General features: G+C 42.5%; 1 protein-coding gene across 7 annotated transcripts in view; it reads right to left on the bottom strand.

Moving 5' to 3' along the window:
* The window catches only part of TBC1D32 (TBC1 domain family member 32), a 57,464-nt gene that overhangs the window by 18,480 nt on the left and 15,037 nt on the right, over nucleotides 1-23,947 (bottom strand). For all 7 annotated transcript variants that reach the window (XM_032973385.2, XM_076074954.1, XM_032973383.2 and 4 more), the window contains 14 exons: nucleotides 23,532-23,634; nucleotides 20,439-20,576; nucleotides 19,108-19,209; nucleotides 18,689-18,831; nucleotides 17,472-17,596; nucleotides 11,965-12,169; nucleotides 11,188-11,273; nucleotides 10,508-10,646; nucleotides 9,662-9,749; nucleotides 5,879-5,997; nucleotides 4,574-4,693; nucleotides 3,584-3,672; nucleotides 1,625-1,735; nucleotides 874-982 (listed from right to left, as the gene is read on the bottom strand). In XM_032973385.2, the coding sequence (XP_032829276.2) occupies nucleotides 874-982; nucleotides 1,625-1,735; nucleotides 3,584-3,672; nucleotides 4,574-4,693; nucleotides 5,879-5,997; nucleotides 9,662-9,749; nucleotides 10,508-10,646; nucleotides 11,188-11,273; nucleotides 11,965-12,169; nucleotides 17,472-17,596; nucleotides 18,689-18,831; nucleotides 19,108-19,209; nucleotides 20,439-20,576; nucleotides 23,532-23,634 (1,677 nt within the window). The remainder of the gene's footprint in view (nucleotides 1-873; nucleotides 983-1,624; nucleotides 1,736-3,583; nucleotides 3,673-4,573; nucleotides 4,694-5,878; nucleotides 5,998-9,661; nucleotides 9,750-10,507; nucleotides 10,647-11,187; nucleotides 11,274-11,964; nucleotides 12,170-17,471; nucleotides 17,597-18,688; nucleotides 18,832-19,107; nucleotides 19,210-20,438; nucleotides 20,577-23,531; nucleotides 23,635-23,947) is intronic.

Raw genomic sequence — 23,947 nt, forward strand, 5'->3', positions numbered from 1 at the left:
AGTCAGGGCAGTGATTAGCTCAACGCACAATGAACTTGGCAACCGATGTTTTATTCCTGCCCATAGCTGACATCAGTGGCGAGTGATATCCAATCCAGTCCTGGGCCACCTCTTTAACAACCTGCACTTGCTAGCATGGTGAAGTATGTTCAAACAATACCCATAAATCACACAACATAGGGATGCCTTCATCCAGCAGTAGATTGACAAATGGCTGTAAATTACTTTTATTATAACAATTAAAAGCAAGTATGATTTATATGCGAGTGGAAGGTCATTTAAGCCTGGCAGCACATTCATCTTGGTAGTGCTAAAAGACAAATGCATGAGGCTGAAGTGCTCCTCTTCCAACATATGATCCATGTCCCATATGTTTATTATAAAGTGCTCTGGTCTTCCGTGTTTGACGATGTTTATAGTTAATGCATTTTACTGCATTATAGCTGTATGTAAATACATTCATCAGTAGACCTGTCTATAAACATGAATCCATTCCACGTTATTGCATTTCAAGTAAATTAGAAGCATATGTGAGAGAAAGATAGGTTGCATTAATACAGGCAACTGCCCAACAGACAAATTTCTCTTGGGCCACGTTTTGGCCATGTTTTTACAAAAAAAAATACCGGTGCAAATGTGGTGTATTCATCAATTCAAAACAGCACAATAACATGATTATAACATCAATGGTGGGTTCTGCCAGCCAACATTGGCCCCAGCCCGCTTCCCGTGGGTTGACAGATTGTCTGCCTGTGTTTGTGCCATGTGTGTACGTGGCCAGGCCATGCACAATCGTTAGCAAAATCTTGTACGAATCTGCTAATGCCGTGTGCGTGTGTGTTACCATTCCATGGGTAAATACAAGTACCAGACCTGCAGGAGAGTGTGAGGTGGCAGAAGTCTCTCTGATGGCCCACCCACGGTGTACATCTGCACCAACACATGGTTCCTCTCCAGTGACAGCCCATCTATTATAAACTCTCTGCAGCGATAAAATAATTTAAAAAAACGCTGGAATTAGTTTCAACTGTGCAGACATGGCTTGACACCAGACCCTGCGCAAATAATTATTCCTGAAATATATTCCTGTGATCAGGGGGGGGGGGGGGGAAATATATGGCTTTCTTATGAATGTGTCAAACTCAGTAAATGTGGAAAATGCACATTAATGTTAAACTAAGAAAGTGTTAAAAAGTGATGGTTAATTAGTAATTCAAAAACCTGGCAAAGGTATAATTACAAAAACAATGATAATGAATCCTTTGCTACCCACCTGCAGTTCATGATTATCAAATTATATTGGACATGATTTATTTTACACACACCAATTTCACTTGTGGAAGTATGACAATGACACAGTAATGTAGCTGAACATACTGAATGGTGATTGTTAAGCAATGTTTACACATAAAGGCCATGAGCTACTTATAAATCGATGCTCTCAAAATTTCTCTGGTTAATGAAACTTGTAGTCAAATTTACTACACTACTGCAGTGTATATTTCACACCTGGAACCTCCACAGTTGATGAATGAGGTTGCCATATAGGCAAAACTTCTGATAATAGTGCTGAGTGGCCTCATGCTGAGCTAAAGCGTATCAAAGTCTGGCATGTTCAAATTACCCGCTGTCCAGCGTATTCTCAACTTGACATGCGAGCAGCGCTTGAGATACGTGGTACTGGCTCTCCAGCAGTAGTAGCGTGTCCAGACCGCAGCACAGCACACTGAGCAGCCTGTAGTGATCAAACAATCCCACCACACACAATGGCAGTCTCGCTCACGTGCTATGGCCTATGCCTGTAATCCAATGCTTTGGAAAAAGGAAGGGAAGTCACGCACAGGCATACATCCTGTAACACTTTTCAAGATGGGCTTGTCCTCGGAAGTATTTAATTCTCAATAAATAGGGTTTGTTTGGGGGCGCCTGTGGCGCCCCTCACAACCATTTACGTTCTTCGGCCAGCAAAGTCACGAAATAAGTTGCACATGAACGACGCATTCACGCAAGCACCCGATGCTCCGTTTTGAAGTTTTAAAATGAAACATCTTTGAATTGTATTGTTTTTAATTAGATCGTTTTATTTCTTCATTAAAAGCTTATATCATTTTACATCTGGAAGACTTCATTGAAAACGACATTTCGTGTCAATTTTCTCTCATCGTTAAGTAGATGGCCTTGCTGGTGGTTCGGTTCGATGCGAACTTTCATCTGTTTGGGATTGTGGGATCGAGATAAGGCGACATAGAGCTGGTCGTGCGAGAAGACTGCCGTCTGCAGATCGATTCCAACGTAATCTAACGTCTGTCCCTGCGCCTCCGTCGTTCATGCAGGGGGCGTGTAAGTTTGCAGCGGCCCCCTGCATGAAAACGACGGAAAGTGTAGCGTTCATCACAGATAAAGTTGTGCGCTTATCATTGCTAATAATTATAACAACAGCGCTCGCGCCAGGCGCAATAAACACCTCCGATTAGCACAGTTGGCTAGGTATAGTGCAAAAGAAGTTCAATATATATGCATAGAAGCAGTACGTCTATAGGACGCGATGAGGCATTGGGGTTCTGACAGCATCTCTGTGTGAGAGGGCGTGGGCAACTCTTTCATCAATGCGATGGGTGTAGTACAGGGTGAGTCCCGAATAGCAAAATAACTTTATACCAAAGTTGAGCTCATATTGGATCATATGTATGCGTGTTATTGTCAGTAAGCCACGATGAGAAAATCTTAGTTAGAAAGCATTAACAAAAACTTATGTGCTGAAGTGGACCATTTTGGGTAATGAAGTAAATAGATCTTCTTTTATTCCAATTTGGAGATTTCACTTGCTTCAATTAATTCTGCCAAAGCACGAACAGAATGAAAAAGTATTTGTCGCGGAGCTAGAGAATAGTGGATGCATTTAACTGTCCAGAATGCACCATGACAACACGTAATGAGTTATTCAACCATATTGTTAGGTAATAATCTGGTCATCGAGCAGGATTAGTTGAGTAAATCTGACTCTGCTGATGAGAACCCGAAGGTCAAAACTGGTCCAGATTTTGCTTGTTTAATCAATTGCTGCCGGTCAACCGAAATATCGAATGGCATCAAACTGATAAGACTAACATTTAAAAGTGCATAGCTCCAGTGGCTTTCTAATATTAGAAAGGAAGAGTGTTCCAGATGGCTGCAGAAGCGCATCTGAAAGCGCGTGATGCAGTGACCGTCTATATTCTGCAGGTGGGCTAATAAGATGCTGAATTGGCATTGATGTTTAAGACTTATGTTTGTACTCAAGCGGCCGATGACAATGCAAGAGTGAAAGTCAATGTAAATGGATGAGCTATTTATTTTTATGTTAACCCAGCCAAATGTAGCTGCTATATGTTGTTCTTTGTCATCATTGGAGCACTATGTTCTCACCGAGGATCACTCTAACAGTTGTATGAACCTTGCAACATGATCAATCAAAAGTTATTTACCATGTGAATGTTTGGCCAAAGAGTAGACAATTGTTCAGTCCACGGCTTTGCAATGGTCACCACTGGTCGCTTAAACAATGTGCATGATTGAAAATTGTTCATTTTAAAAGGGGGCATACCTTAGTCCAAAGGTGTGTGATTGCTCATAGTTGAACAAGGAGTGTATCTTTGCTTTGGAGTTGACCAGAATCAGTCGGTCTACAATGTCCTGAAAACAAAATACGATAAAGGTCAATATTTAAAAAGTGTGTTTACACATGAACCTTATGGCGGTACCCCGGGGTACCATAGTACCCCGGCTCTCGCATAATGTCCGTGATGCAGTCATTTTTAGTCTGAGATCTGATGAGATCAGGTGCACTACCACGGTGCGTACGCGAGTGTTCAGGGTTTCAGCACAATTGTCCTCGCTGCGTTTCGACATCGCGAAGTAGCACTGATTTCGGTACCCCAGTCGCGGAGTTAAGCAACACCTCTGGAAAAAAAAGTGTCCCAGAAATAAAATATTTAATTGCCTCGGCCATTTTGCATTATTTGGTACCCCGGGGTACCGCCATAAGGATCATATTATAAATGTAACGATAGATAAGGGATAGTGTTTTTTTCACTCGAAGCCCCAAGAGTCACAAACAAAGGACCCTGTCTCATGGCAGGCTAAGACAAAATCACCCAGAATGTACCCGATCTCATCAGATCTTGGTAGTTAAGCAGGTGTGAGCCTGGTTAGTGCTTGGATAGATGACCAGCATGCATGCCAGGTTGCGATAGGCACCTTCGGGACTGTGTTGTCAGCAGAGAACAGATGCAGCCAAATCAAAACATTGTACCGTATTTCTACTCCAACGTCTATGCTTCATACCTTCACCAAACCACAATAAGCAGCAAATAACCCTGACGACTCACACGGTGTGGGAAGATTCTCATTCAGCAGTTGATTCACAAAAAAATTGCTGTTCATGTGTTGCATAGGAACTCAACTAAACTGTAATTCACAGCTAACCCTCTCTCACACCCTCACACCCTACTTATTTACAAGGACACTAAAGGTGAAATACACGTGACACATGCACATAGGTCGGCAAGTAGTGTCATGTTAAGGAATAACTCACTACAATGGAGGTAGGGATTTCGCGCAGGGAATAGTCTTCCTTGTTGGGCAGCATCTTCCCACCCAGCAGCTCACGCACAGCATGATACGAGGACAACAAATTCACCAGCCCCAGGAAAAACTACACACACCCACGACAGCGCAGGACAATTCCATTAAGTACAAATTTTAACCACGAGAGACAATGCATTATTAGATCAATGCTTAAAAAAGATTAATACAATGTGACTATGCTAAATGTAAAATTATAGCACGACCAAAAATACATTTAAATCGAAAGCATAATGGTAATCATTTATGCCAATTTTTTTACCCAGCCTTACTCAGTTTCAATGCTCTCCTTTAGAAGAGTCCCACATTTAGATGTTTGTCCGCTACCATTAATGAGTATTTAGCATCATTAGACCTCCTTTGCCAGTACCAAAATATAATAATAGGGTTTTCCCCCTTTTTTTGGCAACAAAACTGAAACCTTTTTACGAGGATTCATGTCTGCATTAACCACAATACTTGCAGTTAAAATACAAACAAAAAATACACTATGATAATATATGCATTGACCTTAAAACTGATTGGTCCACACCAAGGGATGGCTTTCTTTTGAGCCTCTGGTCAAGCACCAATTGGGTCGAGGCTCAAAAGAAAGCCGTCCCTTGGTGTGGACCAATCAGTTTCAAGGACAATGCATATATTATCATAGTGTGTTTTTGTTTGCATTTTGACTGCAAGTATTGTGGTTAATCCAGACATGAATCCTTGTAAAAAGGTTTCAGTTTAGTTGCCAGAAAAAAGGGGAAAAACCCTATTATTATTATAGTATTTAGCATGTTGATTGAAAGAGTACCCAGAGAAAACCCATGCCGGTCACTGCAGATTGGTTAAGGGAGAACTCAAGACGAGTTCAGATATCACTCGGCACTGATGTTAACCATTTATAGCTGTCACCGTATGTACATTGAACTTTTTTGCACACTGTATGTTGCCAACCGTGCTACAATCCTTCTAACAATCCATCTAGCACCTGTACACGACCAGATCTCTGGACTTCATCTACCCCATCTTTGCTTATCTTAAAAGGGTCATTTATGTGCTATGAAGAAGGGCGATTGCCCGAAACGGCGCCAATTACATATTTTGTTTCTTTTAAGGCCGCAGTGTTACTGACGAATGTGTTCAGTTTTTTTTCTTGCTCATCTTACACTGCTTTAAGACACTGAACGATAGTTTGACTGAAGAAGTTTCATACAACCAGGTCACTGGCGTTGTTGATCATAACCAGAATGCGCACGCAGCACCGCCCCCCCACCTTGTGGCAGCTGCGGTCGATGGGGTCGAGGGCGGTGGGGCGCGGCGCGAGCACACGTACGTCATCCCGGCCACACTCCAGCACGGCCCACAGCTCCGTGACCAGAGTCCTCGTGTAGCCTGCTCGAAGACAGCAGCTCTCATTCTTTGTTTTTATCACATTTTTATCACATTATCATATCAGCTGGGCCAGCGTACACAATCTGGGTATGTTTCTACAAGCGCTGAATTGCATTTTTGTTTACATATTCTTTGGTTCTTTCGGTAAAGTCACATAGATAGGGAAAAAAGAAGTGAATAAAAAATAATACAAATAAACTAAAAATAAAAAACACTAATGTAGCCTGTAGCCTGGTTCTTAATCAGAGTGAGCATACTGGCAGTCTATAATGTAGACTGTAGCCTGGTTATTAAGTTTGGTGAGTGTACTGGCAGTCTATAATGTAGACTGTAGCAATGGTTATTAAGCTGGGTGAGTGTACTGGCAGTCTATAATGTAGCCTGTAGCCTGGTTCTTAACCTCGGTGAGTGTACTGAAAGTCTATAATGTTAGACTGTAGCCTGGTTTTTAAGCTTGGTGAGCGTATTGGCAGTCTACAATGTAGACTGTAGCAATGGTTATTAAACTGAGTGAGCGTACTGGTAGTCTATAATGTAGATTGTAGCCTGGTTCTTAACCTGAGTGAGCGTACTGGCAGTCTATAATGTAGTCTTATTCTTTGGGTCTTTTGGTAAAATAAATAAAATAAAAAACCACGACCTTTCGATCACAAAACAAGCGATCGTCTTCAGCAGGAAAGAGGGGGAGGTCACTGAAGGCAACCGTTTTTAAAGGTTTCAAAAAAAGGGGATGTGGCACAAGCGCTACGGCGGTGGAAGCATAGAACATGCAATGCCAACAAAACGTCTCGGTGTCAGAACGAAGTGGGCGGGGCATATGTGCCCTGGGGTAAGGTAACAAGAAAACACAAATTTTGATTTAAAGCTTTCGTGACTGCAGTAATTCATATTCTTAGTTCTTTCGGTAAAGTCAAGTTGAAGGGAAACAACAAAATAATAAAATATATATGAAACAACGTGACTTTACCGAAATAACTAAGAATAAGAAAACACAAATCAAGTCATGAATTGACCTGTGCTCCCTTGACAAAAGAACATAAATCAAGTCATGACCCAAAGTGGTTGATGACATCTTTCCAATGATTGCTGAGTTTGTATCCATCTTCTCGGTTTAAATTGTGTCTGTGTCTGTATATATCGATGGCTTCATGAACAAATCTTTGTTGATAGCCAGTGGACTTGCAAAGTACCATCGTCTTAGAGAAACAAATTTCGTGTGAGCCAGCCGCATTCAAATAATGATCAGGCATGGCAGAAGTAATGGTCCTACCGTGTTTCAAATCTGCCTCATGCTGACGAACACGGTCCGAGACATGTCGCTTTGTAACTGCTGCCGCAGATACAGCTTAGTTTGTAGACGCTGGGATATTGCATGTGAGGGATCTTGTCCTTCACAGATGGGATCAGATCACGAATTTGATCTAATGTGTTAAATCGGACCTGGATATTGTGTTTGTTCATGATTTTGGAAATCTCTTTGGTTACCCCTGCTATGTATGGCAAGGTGATGTTTTTATTGGATCCTCAGATGGCTCCTTCCTCACGGTTGGGGTGATGGCTTTGCGGATTGTGTAGTCAGACTATCAATTTGCCTTGAGAGCTTGGTGTCCGTGTTTGAGTTCACTGGTTAGGTGTTCATGGTCGGAGATACATTGAGCTCTATGGTGTAGCGTTTTGATGAGGGATTCTTCTGGGATGGTGGTGGGAATCAGGTTTTAGGTAGGCCTCAGAATGGGTTACTTTCCTGAATACAGAATGGCTCATTGAGCCATCTGGTCTCTTTTGATTCGGACATCCAAGAAAAGTAGCTTGTCATCCTTTTCTACCTCCATGGTGAATTTGATGGCTGGGTGTATGGAATTGATGTGTTTGAGGAATTGGTTCAGAGCCGGTCGGCCATGTGGCCAGATGACGAACGTGTCATAAATGTACCTCTTCCACAAGGATGGGCATAGAGTGGATGCTTGGATGGCGTCCATCTCAAATTTTTCCATGAAAGCAACCGGAGATAAGGGAGAACACATTGAGGTTCCTTCAGTCTGTTTGCAGAATGTTCCATTACAGCTGAAGTTTGTATTGGTGAGGCAGTGTTTCACCAGGGCCGGTACATCAGCATTCAATCCTTTTTGGACCAAATCTTCAATGATTGCAATGGTATCGGGCACAGGGACTTTGGTGAACAAAGAAACTACATCGAAACTAACGAGCAAATCATCTGGGGACAGTGAGATGTCCTTAATTGACAATACCAGGTGAGCTAAGTTAAGTACAGAAGAGGTAGTCTTACCAGTGAATGGCTGTAAGGTCTCAGACAGATATCGGGCGAGTTTGTAGGTGGGTGAGCCAATGGTGGAGACGATGGGACGAAGGGGTGTACCTTCTTTATGGATTTTTGGTAAGCCATATAATCTGGGTGGTCTAGCAGCAGAAGGTTTTAAGGAAAACCCTTTGTTCCGTTAAATTAATTAAGCTGAGTCAGTCGTTTTTGTAACGAGGCTGTTGGTGGGATCTCTTTTATTTTTTGCATAGCTACCATCATTAAGTAGGTCCTGAATATTGTTGTTGTACACAGTTTTGTTCATGATGACTGTGGCATTGCCCTTGTCAACTGAGAGGATGATGATATCATCCCTCTTTTTTAATTGAGATAACTCAAAACGCTCATCCTTACTGATGTTGCTGTCTGGTATCTTGGCGCTTTTGAGGGTTGCAGCTATTTCAGATCTTGTCACGTCTGCAGCGATATGTCCCAAACCCTTTAGGGCTACATCAACCTGGGCAATAATGTCATCCACTGGTATGTGTTTGGGGGTGACTGCGAAGTTCAGCCCTTTAACCAGAAACAATTTTAAACCGTTAAAATATGGACTATTACTCAGATTAATAACAACCTTGTCAACGTCTAACTTTTTTAATTTATAGATCTGGTTTCTTCTTGGAAAGGAGGTTTAACTTGTAAATCAGGTTATGTTTACATTTAGCTGACATTGTAGTGGCTGATGAAGCAGTCACGTTATCTACATGTTCCCAATCAGATGTTGACATTTTTTCCGTCAATGTTAAGTGTGATTTCAAGAGTGTCTTGTCCACATGAACTAGTTCAGTGCGGAGCAGTCTAATTCTCTCTGAGATCAGGGCCAAGCCAGCCCTGAACAAAATTTCGTTTGGCATTGGAAGATGTGACAGCAGCAGAGGTCCGTGTAAATGAGATCGGTATTACCTTAAGAGTCGCGGCATCTCTTCAGAAATGTGAGTGACTCGATCAGATGAGCTTTCTTGTCCCGGAGTTTGCTCAAAGATCTTACGGTTATGTGGAAATCCTCCCCGTAGAGGCGGTTAAATTTTGACTTAAAACTTTCGTGAATCCAGGAATTCATATTCTTTGTTTCTTTCGGTAAAGCCACGTTGTGTAAAGCAAAAATGCTCCCAAAGGCTTACTCATAAAACCATAGTAATGTTGTGTCAAACGCTTTTTATTTGTCTGAGTATGTTCCAGGGACACATTGTGCAAATAAAGAATATCAAATGATAAAGCCCATATTGCAAATAAAGTTTCCCCATATTACATAGGGGGAGGATAGTTTTAGAATATATGTGCAATGGGAACACGTTACATGGTAAAATTGGGGAGAAGTTAACAGAACTGTGTGTGCACATGTCTTACCAGAGTTGTTAACAGCAGCAATGCCTGGAGCAGTGGCTGACACCTGTGTGACCATTACTCCATAGCCAAACTTCTCGCACTTGCTCACCTGCACAAGCACATCACACTAAGTCACCAATATAACGTCTATCATATTCATGATTTCCTAGTCCTACATCTTTGTGAATGTACTGCTGCTTTCCCAAATAACTGCTGGATAAAATGGCCTTTCTACGCTGTGTGGATCGTGATAGTAATTTAACCATACTTCACCGAAGCTGGTCAATGTGGGTTAGTGAAAACGTGGGGCATGGACTTTTGAGAATATTACAAAATGAAAAATGCTCTTGCACTGCCCTCTGCTGAAAACGTAGCCGTGCAGCAGAAGCCTACATCACCTATTTTATGCATGGTGGTCACACATCGAGCACTATTCAGGCTCAACGCTGCTTAGCTCCCCAAATCTGGAAAGATCGGGTCAATTCCGCATCCTTTGGCCATAGGTATGTTTTATGCAAAGGAGGATATGTATAAATCTTGACTTAAAGCTTTCGTGACTGCAGGAATTCATATTGTTTGGGCCTTTCGGTAAAGTCACGTAGATAGGTTCAAAGAAAACAACAAAAAAATAACTAAAAGCTACGACGTTTCGATCGCAACACAAGCGGTCGTCTTCCAATGCGGAACCTGAAGACGACCACTTGTGAAGACAACCGCTTGTGTTGCGTTCGAAACGTCGGAAAAATACAATCAAGATAACAAGTGGAGAGAACAGTTGAAAATGCAGTGATCTATTTGGAGCCGTTTACTAATTAAATTCAACCTACGGTGTTTATAAACGAACACACCATATGGCAATAAGCGCACCTGCAGCTTGCTTGTGTAGCGGCTGAACATGTATGCAACGCACTGGCCAATGGCTCCGGTCTGCTGCAGCAGCAGGAGTCCTCGAGGGGTCGCCGCAAAGTTCAGCAGGTTATCTAGCAGAGTCTCCTCCCATGCTAGCCTGCGGGTGCATCGGCAAAGGGCACGCGGGCATACGCAGTCACACAAACACACAGAGGCACCCCCCCCACCCCCAATTAGCCTTTAACAGACTGTTGGGACAAGTGCTGTTACTGAGCACGCATTAAGGGCAGCACAGTGCATGATGGGGTAGTTTGGCCAGCAGCACACCTAGCCTCCTTGGTCTGGCCTACACAAGGTACCTGGAACTCATTTATGGATGTAAGTTGAACTTCTTTCGCACCGTACGTAGCCAACCGTGCGAATCGGCTTAGTCAACCTTGGGCAGGCCCAGAACCAGTGTTGAGACCACTCACCAGTGATGTTAGCCATTGCCAGGGATCAAAGTCAGGTTTCTGTGCTCTTAGCGCAATTTACTAACCACTTCACCACCACTCCCTACACACAAATGCATTCACATAGACTTGGACATACACAAACAAACACATGCACAGTCATACAGGCACAAGCACAATGCAGTATGATACATTTTAGCCATTCAGAGTAATGTTTTGCACAGCAGCCTCATGGCTCATACTTACAATGCCTGTGTGTCTTGGCTGGATGAGGGCATACAGCTGTCTTCACCAGACACTGGAGTAGGAGCCCTCTCTACTGCACTGCTCGCCTGTGAAATAGTAGTGCAGCCATGGGGTAGGGGCTACAAATCATCGAAAACAAACCACTGCCGTACATTTAAATAGTGGTAAGTGGAGTATGAGACAGCCAGGGTAGAGCTTAATCTTCGAATACACGAGAGCAATCGTTGCCTGCAGTTGTCACCTGCAACACATTTACTGTGAGCAACTATGGCAGCTTAGTGTGGCAGTATTTTAGAGTGATGGAATTCTGTCCCACAATGAAAACAGTGTTTTCTGAATAGGGTGTGATATGAACCACGATTTACATACAAAGCACACAACCTTGAGGAGTCATGTGACCACTGTATGTGATCTGGTATGATGCTGCGATTCCAATTGTCCACAAGTTGAGGATAAGAGATCATCATTAGACCTCCTTTGCCAGTACCAAAATGTAATAATAGGGTTTTTCCCCTTTTTTCTGGTATGTTTTTGTTTGCATTTTGACTGCAGGTATTGAGGTTAATGCAGACATGAATCCTTGTAAAAAGGTTTCAGTTTTGTTGCCAGAAAAAAGGGGAAAAACCCTATTATTACATTTTGGTACTGGCAAAGGAGGTCTAATGATGTAGATGCTCACCCCGAGCCCTCATTACTTTGATAGTGCATTGTCGACAAATATTTTCACGACTTATGTCGCCAATAATAAAATCGACGCCGTACCAAACGCACACGTACCTCCCTCCAGGCGTGCGCCAGGCAATCGTGCAGACGGTATGGCTGCAGCACCTGGAGCCCCTCGGCCGTGTTGTAGAGCTGGCGACAGACGAACACAAAGGCTCCGATCACGGCCCAGGGCAGCTGCACGGGGCCCGCGGGTGTGACCAGGGGTCCGTCGAGCGTGCGCTTGCAGAACTCGACGATCACGTGCGCGGGAGATGACCTGGGTTCGATGAAGCGAGGCAAACAAAATATCCGGTTGAGCCCATTAATGAGCGTAACAGGTAAAGAATTGACTTGAGGTGGTGGGTGGTGATTCATTGAAATTCCACCAGTGTTCCCATTTAACAGCAGTAATGTTAACATTGAATGTGATTAGGAATGCTTTTTGTAAATCAGCATAATGAAGCACAGCCCGTTTCTGGATAAAGGACTCCATATGCAGTGTCGATCATGGGGATCATTAGACCATACTGCATCACATTATTTATTGTGGGTTGGTGAAGTGGGGTTTATTACCAGTTCAGATGTCACATGTCACTGATATCGGCTATGGTTGGGAATCAAACTCAACTGGCACGGTTAAGGAATTGATTATCGGTTCAAATATTGACCCTGAATTAATTGATTCACAAGACAGGGAACTTGACAAAGTGCCACAAAGTGAGAAAACAGCACATTACAATGCATATTCACACTCCCATGACACAGGGGACATGATCCACATTTTGTGTCCAATTTATATATTGCTTAAAATTTGGCGTATAATTGTAATGTAATTTTTTTTATATATATAAATGCAAAAACGGTTATTTGGAGAGAAATATAGATCTTCATGAGTCAGACCTTGCTGGTAGCAGATATTTTTTCTGTAGAAAATGCTACTAAGGGACTGTCCATAAATGATGTCACGCGATTTTGGACGATTTTTGACCCCCCCCCCCTAGTCACACGGCGTCACAAAAAGTCAGACCCCCCCCCTCAAATATGACGTCACAAAATGTTGCCCCCCCCCCCCCAGAAAAATAAAACATGCTTCAAATCGCTTTAAACTATTGTCATTGTAGTGCGTATTTAATGTGCCGCTGCAATCTGATGTTGTAGGAGAAACATTTATCAAAAAGTCTATTTAATTAAGTAGAACGTGTTGTCTATATTTATTTAAAGTTGCGCATTTTGATGTGACGTCACATGTCTCAACCCCCCCCCCCCCTCGTCACACATCGTCACAAATGTCTGACCCCCCCCCAGGTGCGTGACGTCATTTATGGATGGCCCCTAATATTTAATAATAGAGAACGCTTTATATATTTCTAATGCAAGGCACTACCGAATTGACCAATGATAGTAATTTAAAAGCCTTAAAATTAAAACTATACAACACTACGATGGAATTTTTTCTACATGCTCAGCCATAATTATTTATTTGGGCAACATTTTTAATATTGTAATATGAAATTGTTATATTTTTAGAAATTGCACTTGCCATAATTTAAGGTTATTTTGATACACTAAATACCTCATCTCCACCACAATTCAATGCATTTTCAAGATTTTGCAGTATTATATATGCTGCTGTGACACACATAGAATGTATATTGGCTGCAGATTTTCTGTGAACTCAAATTTATTATTCACATAACATATATAAGCGTGCATTTAGAGTATTTGGCTGCTATACATTTCCACATGATAAGCCACTTCCTTAAGCGACCATTTGTGGTCAGGGCGCTTCTGAAAAATAACTCTATAGCTCTGTGTGCCTTGCCTGGTAAAATAAAAATAGTTAAGTTTTTTTTTAATATATATGTGGCTTAACACCCATGAATGGAATTGTCCAAATATTCCAATACAGAAGTCTCTTGAATAAGAGTGCCATGAGCCAGCAAAGCTTTGCTGGTTAAACAAAGGACATTATTAACCGTATTATTATGTGAAAAAGAATTTCTTGCTGTGGTTTTCCCACCTGATGATGATTGCTTGTGTTGCAATCGCAACGTCGTGATTTAATTTATTTTATTTTATACCTACGTGACTTTACCGAAAGAACCAAAGAGTTTGGATCCCTGCAGTCACGAAAACTTAAAATCTAGATTATGTGAATCGGAAATGAAAAAAGCGAAATTTTTTGGCTTGAACGCTGTTCTTAAATATCAATGTTAATGTATTAACTGATCAATGATATGAGCTTAGTAAATTTGTTCAGCGCCATTGATGAATTGTATATGCCACTTTAAGGAAATTCTGCTTCATATCATATATATAAAAGGCAAAGTTGTGAATATGTGTGTCTGTTCAAAATGTTTAGCATACTTCCCAACATGCAATAAACTTTGAATTTGCCATGTGGGTACTTTCCAGACTGTACACCATGCAAAAATAATAAAAATACACTTTTTTGGGGGGGGGGGGAGCTCAATAATGCATCTATTTTTTGCACGGCAAGTGAGCTGTGATGTCAAATATGTAACGTGACCCGCGCATGTGGAAGCGTAACGCATTGTAGTGTAGCGGTTAGCGCGCCACGCTACGAACCCGGCGACCCCAGTTTGATTCCCGCTCACGGCCACCACCGGTGACGATTATTTCAACCGCTCCAGGGCCTCCCCTAGGTCGACTCAGCCTCAAACGAGTAACTGCTGTGGTGTGAACATCACCACTGGGGAGACAAAGGCGGACGGGCGTGCTGCTGGCCACCCACCCCCTCGTCATATATATATACTGTAGTATGTTTCTTCAATGAATAGTGATACAACAAACAGCTAGAAGCCTGCTTTGAAAAGCAAGATAAAGTTAGACAATAAAAATGACCAACAACCATTTTTCATATGCTGACAGTTTCAATGAGAAGTTAATGAGCCTCAATAGGGTCTCATTTGGCACAAAAGCCCATATATCACCGGACCATTTTCAATTAAAATGGCTCGTAGTAAACAGAGCAGCACGCTGTAGCTGTCGAAACAGTAGAAGCTGAATGAAAGCACAACCTTTGTATCTCATGATCCAAGGGAGTTGGTACCACTTGGGGTGCAAATACTACCAGTATGCACCACAGGCATTATCCGACATGGGCAGAAAGCTGAGTATACATCCTCCTGTGTGTTTCATAGAGATTCTTCCTATTTATTCATATCACATGGATGTTTCATTTCACATTATTATTTTACGAAACAATATCTCTATCACACAGGCTATGGTACCCTCTTTATACAATTTACCTATTTAAAAAAGCTAACACGGTTTAATTTGCTATCATTTAGAGATAGAATGCTTCTAAAAAAAATCATTGTTAGCATTTGCCCCCCTAGGTGGTACAGATACATTATATTCGGACAAAACTAAGTGTGTGTACAGTGAGGGAAAAAAGTATTTGATCCCCTGCTGATTTTGTATGTTTGCCCACTGACAAAGAAATGATAAGTCTATAATTTTAATGGTAGGTTTATTTGAACAGTGAGAGACAGAATAACAACAACAAAATCCAGAAAAACGCATGTCAAAAATGTTATAAATTGATTTGCATTTTAATGAGGGAAATAAGTATTTGACCCCTCTGCAAAACATGACTTAGTACTTGGTTGCAAAATCCTTGTTGGCAATCACAGAGGTCAGACGTTTCTTGTAGTTGGCCACCAGGTTTGCACACATCTCAGGAGGGATTTTGTCCCACTCCTCTTTGCAGATCTTCTCCAAGTCATTAAGATTTCGAGGCTGATGTTTGGCAAACTCAAACATTCAGCTCCCTCCACAGATTTTCCATGGGATTAGGGTCTGGAGACTGGCTAGGCCACTCCAGGACTTTAATGTGTTTCTTCTTGAGCCACTCCTTTGTTGCCTTGGTCGTGTGTTTTGGGTCATTGTCATGCTGGAATACCCATCCACGACCCATTTTCAGTTCCCTGGCTGAGGGAAGGAGGTTCTCACCCAAGATTTGACGGTACATGGCCCCGTCTATCGTCCCTTTGATGCGGTGAAGTTGTCCTGTCCCCTTAGCAGAAGGACACCCCCAAAGCATGTTTCCACCTCAATGTTTGACGGTGGGGATGGTGTTCTTGGGGTCATAGGCAGCATTCCTCCTCCTCCAAACACGGCGAGTTGAGTTGATGCCAAAGAGCTCCATTTTGGTCTCATCTGACCACAACACTTTCACCCAGTTGTCCTCTGAATCATTCAGATGTTCATTGGCAAACTTCAGACGGGTATGTATATGTGCTTTCTTGAGCAGGGGGACCTTGCAGGCACTGCAGGATTTCAGTCCTTCACGGCGTAGTGTTACCAATTGTTTTCTTGGTGACTATGGTCCCAGCTGCCTTGAGATCATTGACAAGATCCTCCCGTGTAGTTCTGGGCTGATTCCTCACCGTTCTCATGATCATTGCAACTCCACGAGGTGAGATCTTGCATGGAGCCCCAGGTCGAGGGAGATTGACAGTTCTTTTGTGTTTCTTCCATTTGCGAATAATCGCACCAACTGTTGTTACCTTCTCACCAAACTGTTTGGCAATGGTCTTGTAGCCCATTCCAGCCTTGTGTAGGTCTACAATCTTGTCCCTGACATCCTTGGAGAGCTCTTTGGTCTTGGCCATGGTGGAGAGTTTGGAATCTGATTGATTGATTGCTTCTGTGGACGGGTTGTTTTTTATACAGGTAACAAGCTGAGATTAGGAGCACTCCCTTTAAGAGTGTGCTCCTAATCTCAGCTCGTTACCTGTATAAAAGACACCTGGGAGCCAGAAATCTTTCTGATTGCGAGGCGGTCAAATACTTATTTCCCTCATTAAAATGCAATACCATTTTTGACATGCGTTTTTCTGGATTTTGTTCTTGTTATTCTGTCTCCCACTGTTCAAATAAACCTACCATTAAAATTATAGACTGATCATTTCTTTGTCAGTGGGCAAGCGTACAAAATCAGCAGGGGATCAAATACTTTTTTTCCCTCACTGTATATCAGAACTATGCCTGTATAAAGTATGGTTATGTCCATCTGTAACTGTACTATTCTCATTATACTCTTTGGTTCTTTCGGTAAAGTCACGTAGGTAGAAATAAAATCAAATAAATCACGACGTTTCGGGCAAGATTCTATTTTAGGAGGGTCTTGCAAAGTTTTTTGCAGAACGGGGTTTGATGTTGCTATGTATAATGCCAATTGAGTCATTTTTCAGAATTCTGATGTTTGGCCAATACCAGTTAGCTATGGGAGGAAACTGGAGAGCCTGAAATAAAATCAAATAAATCACGACGTTTCGGGCAAGATTCTATTTTAGGAGGGTCTTGCAAAGTTTTTGCAGAACGGGGTTTGATGTTGCTATGTATAATGCCAATTGAGTAATTTTTCAGAATTCTGATGTTTGGCCAATACCAGTTAGCTATGGGAGGAAACTGGAGAGCCTGGAAGAAACCCATGTGGAACAGGTAAAGAACATACAAACTCATCGCAGAAAGGCACCCGAGTCGGGAATCAAACTCAGGTCCTTCTTGCTCCGAGGCACAAGTGTTACCCGTGCGACACTAGATCCCACCTGCCCGCCTGAGCGCTCAGCTTGCCCTCCCCCCACAACAGCAATGAGAGGCCGCGATCCGTGGAGGCCACACGAGCCATAATGTCGGCCACGTGCAGCAGCGTCGATTCTTTGTTGGCGCCGCTCTGAGCACAGTGGCAAGAGACGGAACATGCACTGTCATGAGGCGACACGCTCACACGTCTAATGCACAGTCGGCTAACGTAGTTGTATCAACTATACAAGTTTCAGTGAATCGCTTTTCTTCAGGTAAGGTGATTTTAATACACACTTAGAAAACTTAATTTAGCTAGTAAGGTCAACATGAAATACATTTTGGTGTGGAGCGATGGTGCAGTGGTTTGCGCACTGCCCTTTGAAGCTTGTAACCTGAGTTATATCCGTTGCCACGGATAACATCAGTGTCATGTGATATCTGGAACCGGTCCTTGGTTCCTTTCCTTCACCAACCAACACTGACCAGCGTGGTGAAGTATGGTCAAGCAACTTACTGACTGGCGTAGCATATGCATGATTTTTTTCCAGGAGTAGATTGATAATGGGTTAAAGGCAGTTACTAAGTCAAAGCAATATTTTTTGCTATTAAATTGAACGCGTTCAGCCTTCTAAGTATTCGTAAAGCCATGCATTAATTCTTAAATTGCAAAAAGCTATGCATAATCCAGCAGTTAAAATTTTTACGACCGCAAATCGACGAGTGAATGAGAAAAAACACATTTGTCCTTTGACTTACACTGTTTGCATATGCCTGTTATAGGTAAAAAAAAACCGTCCATAATGAAAGCGTTTCAGATAAGTAAAAATCCACTGTACTATGAAATTAAACTGACAAAAGTGAATCACATTCTCTTAAAAACCGTAGCTTTTTTGACATGCACAGATATTCCACATGCTGCGGTGCAACTGCCGACCTGGCCTTATTCACAGACCAAGTGTTGCTGTTCCAAATCTTTCACTTTACTAGAGCATGACAGCCAGCTTAGATGTACACTAAATCATTAAACTCAACACGAAACTGCGCAACCGTGGACAATGCCAACGACAATGGTAACAGTGGCCGTGACACACGGAACTTACACCACCCAAAAGCAAACATCACTCGCGGAAGGAAAAGCTGCTTGCAAAGAGTTTGGCACGCCCGAGCCTTTCAGCGCCGTTATTCATTTATGGGTATGTGCGAGCGCGTAAATGGCAGTGAAGTCAAAGTTCAGGCTCACCATTCTGCCTTCCAGGCAGGCGGATATCGGCAGTGTAAGGGCATGCACCACGGCGTCATTGTAGAGGCATTCGGTCGCACTCTCCTTGCCATCGCACAGCATTCTCAGGACCCCAAGCGCCAGCGTGCCAGGGTCATACACGTCTGCTTGGCGGTAAACACCACACACGCCATCGCTTTGCTCATCCCTAGGATATCATTTATTTGTTCGACGCACTATGAATCAATAAACAGATCCTTGTGAAAGGGTTGCTTTAAAATACACAGTTTTTGTTTGCCAAGTTAAATTTTGTCATATTTGGGAAAGGGTGGTCATGTCGATCGTTCGCCAAAGAAAGTTGCAACTGTTCTGCTGAGTGACATATCATGTTATGCTTGAAAAAGTAATGAACACCACGGATGGGTCGGTTGATTTCTGACCAGAACGCGTTCCCGACTGTTTCTTGAATTGCCTGGGTGCTCCGCCATGCATGCACATGAGCTGGACACACAGCACCATCACGTCTGACAGGGAAACTGGTTCTGCAGTGAAAAAAAAACAAACACACAGAGGCACACGGCCAAGCAAGCATCTTTCATTCTAAAATCCGAAATACAGTCATCTGTCTAACCCGTCAAAATATCAAACGCACTCTTATCACACCAACACATTCCAGCGTGAAAGAAATAAACATGTTCTCAAGCAGTATCACTCTCACAACAACGGCTTTCCTGGGTTAACAATAGAAGGGTAACTAAGCCTCAATGTAGCTATTAATATCTATACTTAAGCTCATGATACATGCAATAAATCGCATTTGTAAGAATCAATACTTTAAAGATTTGTATATGTCGTGAAAAATATGGTTACTTTATCCAAACAGCCAGGAAAGTCTGCTACATTCACCACACTGTAAATAAAAACGATCAATGCTTGAACTGAATAACAAACCCTCAATCTTTACACCTCTATGTATGAAGCATGCTCTCTGAAATTATTGTAATGTTTAATCTCGAGATTTATACACGAAAGGACTTGTTAACAATCAAACCAGAAATAAGGACAATAACAAACAAAATGGAAGAAAGCTGAAGAGTAGAAAAATACGCGTGGACAGATGCACGTTTGGAATTCTACTGAGCGACACAAAGAGGAACACATAGATCATGGAACAAACACAAATGAGTGACATTATGCCGATGGTTAAGTGAATGAGCTTCAGCAGAATGCATCATTCGAAGGGATTATGGTTGATGGAAGAAAATAGTGACATGTCTATCAAAAGAGAATATGAATGAGGATAACCAATAGAGATGGAGCAATGAGTTCAGCTCATCTGTAGGATTATATGGATTGCGACATCTATCTGTGGGGGAGCGGTGGTGCCGTGGTTAGCGTAGCTACGCTATAAACCTGAACACCAGTGACAATTATCTGAACTGGTCCTGGGCTATCCCTAGGTCGACTCAGCCTCAAGTGAGTACCTGGTGCAGTGTGTCAACATTGCCACTAGGGAGACAAAGGCGGTTGGGCGTGGTGTTGGCCATCCACCCCTTCGTGTGCCGTGCCGGCCTTCATAGGTGCTCGCTAACAGCACTTGCCCTAACAGTCTGTTATGGGTATACGGGGGATCTTTATATTTGTCCATCGAGCAGTGAATAGAAAATGGCTGATGTCGATGAAAGAACTTGAATACATTTGACATTTCATTATTTATAATCCCAAAATTATTCAATGGTTCCACTCCCTACAATGGCAATGCTTTACCCACCTTTGCGATTTGAAATGATGAGCGGGAAAAGTTTTCGTCCATGGGCGTACATCAGCAGCCGTCCCAGCATGCACAGCGAGTGCACAAAGTGCAGGTACAGCAGCTCGGCCCGCGTGTATGTTGTTCTTCGCCCGCTCTCTGTGTGCACAGAACACAACGTGCAGTTGGTGGCGGATTTAACGACACATTTACATTAAAGCGATCTAACCCCCCCCCCCCCCAAAAACAACTATATTATGGGTGCAGGCCTTCAGGAATTATTATGATTACCACATCACACAGAACGTTCCTTGTTCTCATCAGACGTCGAAAAGTAACCGGGATTGAGCCAGGATAGTGCTTGGATGAGCGACCACCATGCCGAACAGGTTGTCATAAGACTACGTGGTGGGCAACAGAGAGCACTGCAAAATTCTAGACTCACGTGTCTATGCTCCCCCACCTTCACCAACCTGCACTGACCAGCATGATGATGCATGTAAGTAGGGTCAAATAACCTTCACGATAAGCCGTGGGAAGGCCCTCGTCCAGCACAGATTGACAAAGGGTCTGTACAAGGAAACCTGCTACTTTCTATGCGTCCAACCATAATTGCCAACGCCTTGATATTAAACAATCGGCGGCATGGTGAGGGAGGAATGTCAGATGCACTAGTATAGAATCTTGAATTGTTTGGAGCATATACAGTAACATATTTTATTAATTTGTGCTATTTTCTTGGCTGCAAAGGTGTGAAAAATATAGCTAAATATTTTTAGTGATTGTGTTTAGACATTTGTTTTCACCTTCTGTTTTCGATGTGTTTTTTTAATCCTTTACTGTACATTATTTGCTTTCACCCCCAGGGCTCACTTGCTATATACTGTTGTCTCAGTGGGCTCTCACCTCGCTATAAATAACATTCATGTACAACATGCAAATATGTAAGTATTTATTCTTGTCATAATTGGTCCAACACATTTTAACATTGTGAGGGATCTTTACATATTACAAGCATGCAGAAGATCTAATGGAATAACTTGCCAGTGCCTGCATTTGAAGAGAGTCAATACGTTATACAATGTCAATTTTGATGTATGGAGTAACTTAATGCAACTGCATTGCAAGATGTATTGTTATATATTTACCAAAAAAAACACAATTACTTCATTTAAAAAACACACAAAGTAACATTACCCACTTCTGGCAAACTATACCCATCTGCAGGCTGGGTCATGTAACCCGCATTCCCACAATGCTCAAGCAGCTTGTTTGGCCAGATAGAGGAGGCTAAATGGACATGGCACAGGCTAGGTCGACCAATGTGGTAAAGAATAATTTGGAGCCGATTGGATTTGCTGATGACTAACACCAGCAAGTGTCAAGATCAGTCGTTGTGGTGGAGGCTCATGAATGATACTTCTAGGCAGCTGGAAGCATTTGCCCTCCAGCAACAACGGAGGGTGGATGAGCAACGCTCATAATGAGTTGAGCGCCGGGTGGCTAAAACACTTCAAGTTCGCACAGCGGGTAGGACAGGTGGTGCATCTGCCAGTCATTTCAGTCGGCTAATCCATGGCACCTGGATATGTTCCATGGCCTCATGTAATCAAGCCTTTGACACTTCACGTGGCCTCAATGTGCACCTAGCCTGGTACAAATGCCGTGGTGACATCACCATCACTTAGTGGCGAATGGCAATTGTTGTTGTGTAGGCACAGTTGCTACTGCAAGTCCCCTCAGGCAATAGAATCGTTGAGATGTGACGTAAGGTGCTTGGAGGTGCTGAGGTCTTTAAGTTCCCAATACATTCAAATCCTTGAATCCTTAAACAATGTCAATGTAGAACCCATCGAGCGTAGATGAATCTAACACAAGGACATGTACTGCCCAAACACATTTAATATAAACTATTCCTGAAGGACAAATGGAATAAATCCAGAAATCAACCTGAATTCAACTATGTCGCAAAGGAATATATCTCAGCACAGATATTATGGATGTCACGGGAATTACTAATTTGATTTTTTTTCAGCTCTTCTTCAGAGGTGGATTAACTGCCAATAATGTCAATGACACCTTTGGTCTCTTGATACCACTGTTACATGATTTAGTGCACACAATCACGGAGTTCAACAGATACATAAATCACCCGTGCAGAAATCCTAAAATCAACAAATTAAATTAATTCACTAATTAACGTACAGGACGGAGTTGCTAAGAATTTATGTATATTGCTTTGCTGGGAATGATTCACAACCCAATTTTAGTGGCCCTAGATGCCTAAATTCTAACACTAATTTCCCAAGTCACTCATGTGCAGATTTATTTAAAAATCTTCACAATGAACATTAATTAATAACGTCACAGTCTGTAAGTCTTCAGAAACAATACCCATTAGAATCGCCACTAGTTTGTAGGGGTGGGTGGCCTTCATGACGGATAGTTTTTATACAGGAACATGGCACTATCCCTGTATCACTAACCATCTTCCACTGCATCACGAGCAATGGTACTGTGCAGACCATCTATACAACTGAAAACGAATCACTGCTCCACAGTTATAAGACCAACATTCCGAGGGGAGTAGTGCAGTGGTTGACGCAACAAGCTGCGAACCCAGTAACCAGAGTAAAATTTTGCGAAAATGAATAACATCAGTGACGAGTTATATATGAACTGGTCATGGGCCGATTAATTCACCAATCAGCACTGACCAGCATGGTGAAGAGGCCTTCATCCAGCAGTGGATTTACAAGGCTGTAAATTAAATATTATGCTATGAGTCCTACAGAATGGTGGCAATCTTTCCATTCGATGAGAATGATGGCATCAATAAAGCACACTATTAAAAAATAATGACTGTACTGACAAAAGATAATGAATGAATACATTAACAAGGGAATGAATGACAGCGACTTAAAGGTTAGTAGTCTTGGTGAACAACTGCTCATGCATTTATGAACTGGATGATGAAGAAGGGGATGAAGGGATGAGAGGATGAAGGGATAAGGCAATGGCAGAATTGTGAAATTAAGGGATGAAGGTGTGACAGTCTGACAGCGATCTGCAGGATGAAGGAATCGAACAATGGGTGGATATTGTGGCACTCACGAATGGTCTGCTGTTGTAGGCTTGCTCTCATCTCCTCCGTCCCATCCTGGCAGCTCTGCAATGCCTGCCTGTAGCTGTAACACTGCTGCACAGCATCCTTAATCTGTCCACACCAAATCATATCATCAATGAACTCCATCATACCACAATCCTGTATTCCACAATGTACAGCCCTTTTTTGTCAATCAACTGCTGGATGATGGCATCTCCCCCACACTGTGCAGGTCATTGGGGTTATTTGACCACACTTCAACACGCTGGTCAGTGAGGGCGGGCAGCATAACATTGGAGCATAGTACAGTGCAACAATCCATTTTTATGCAGTGTCCTCTCCTGGCCACACTGTAGCCCCAGCAGATACCCATGTCAATTAGCATCTACATTTGCACAGGAATATGAATACTGCCAATTTGGTC

Source organism: Petromyzon marinus, chromosome 51 (genome assembly GCF_048934315.1).
Source record: "Petromyzon marinus isolate PM22_M1 ecotype Great Lakes invasive population chromosome 51, UKy_Petmar_22M1.pri1.0, whole genome shotgun sequence".
In the NCBI taxonomy this organism is placed as follows: Eukaryota; Metazoa; Chordata; class Hyperoartia; order Petromyzontiformes; family Petromyzontidae; genus Petromyzon; species Petromyzon marinus.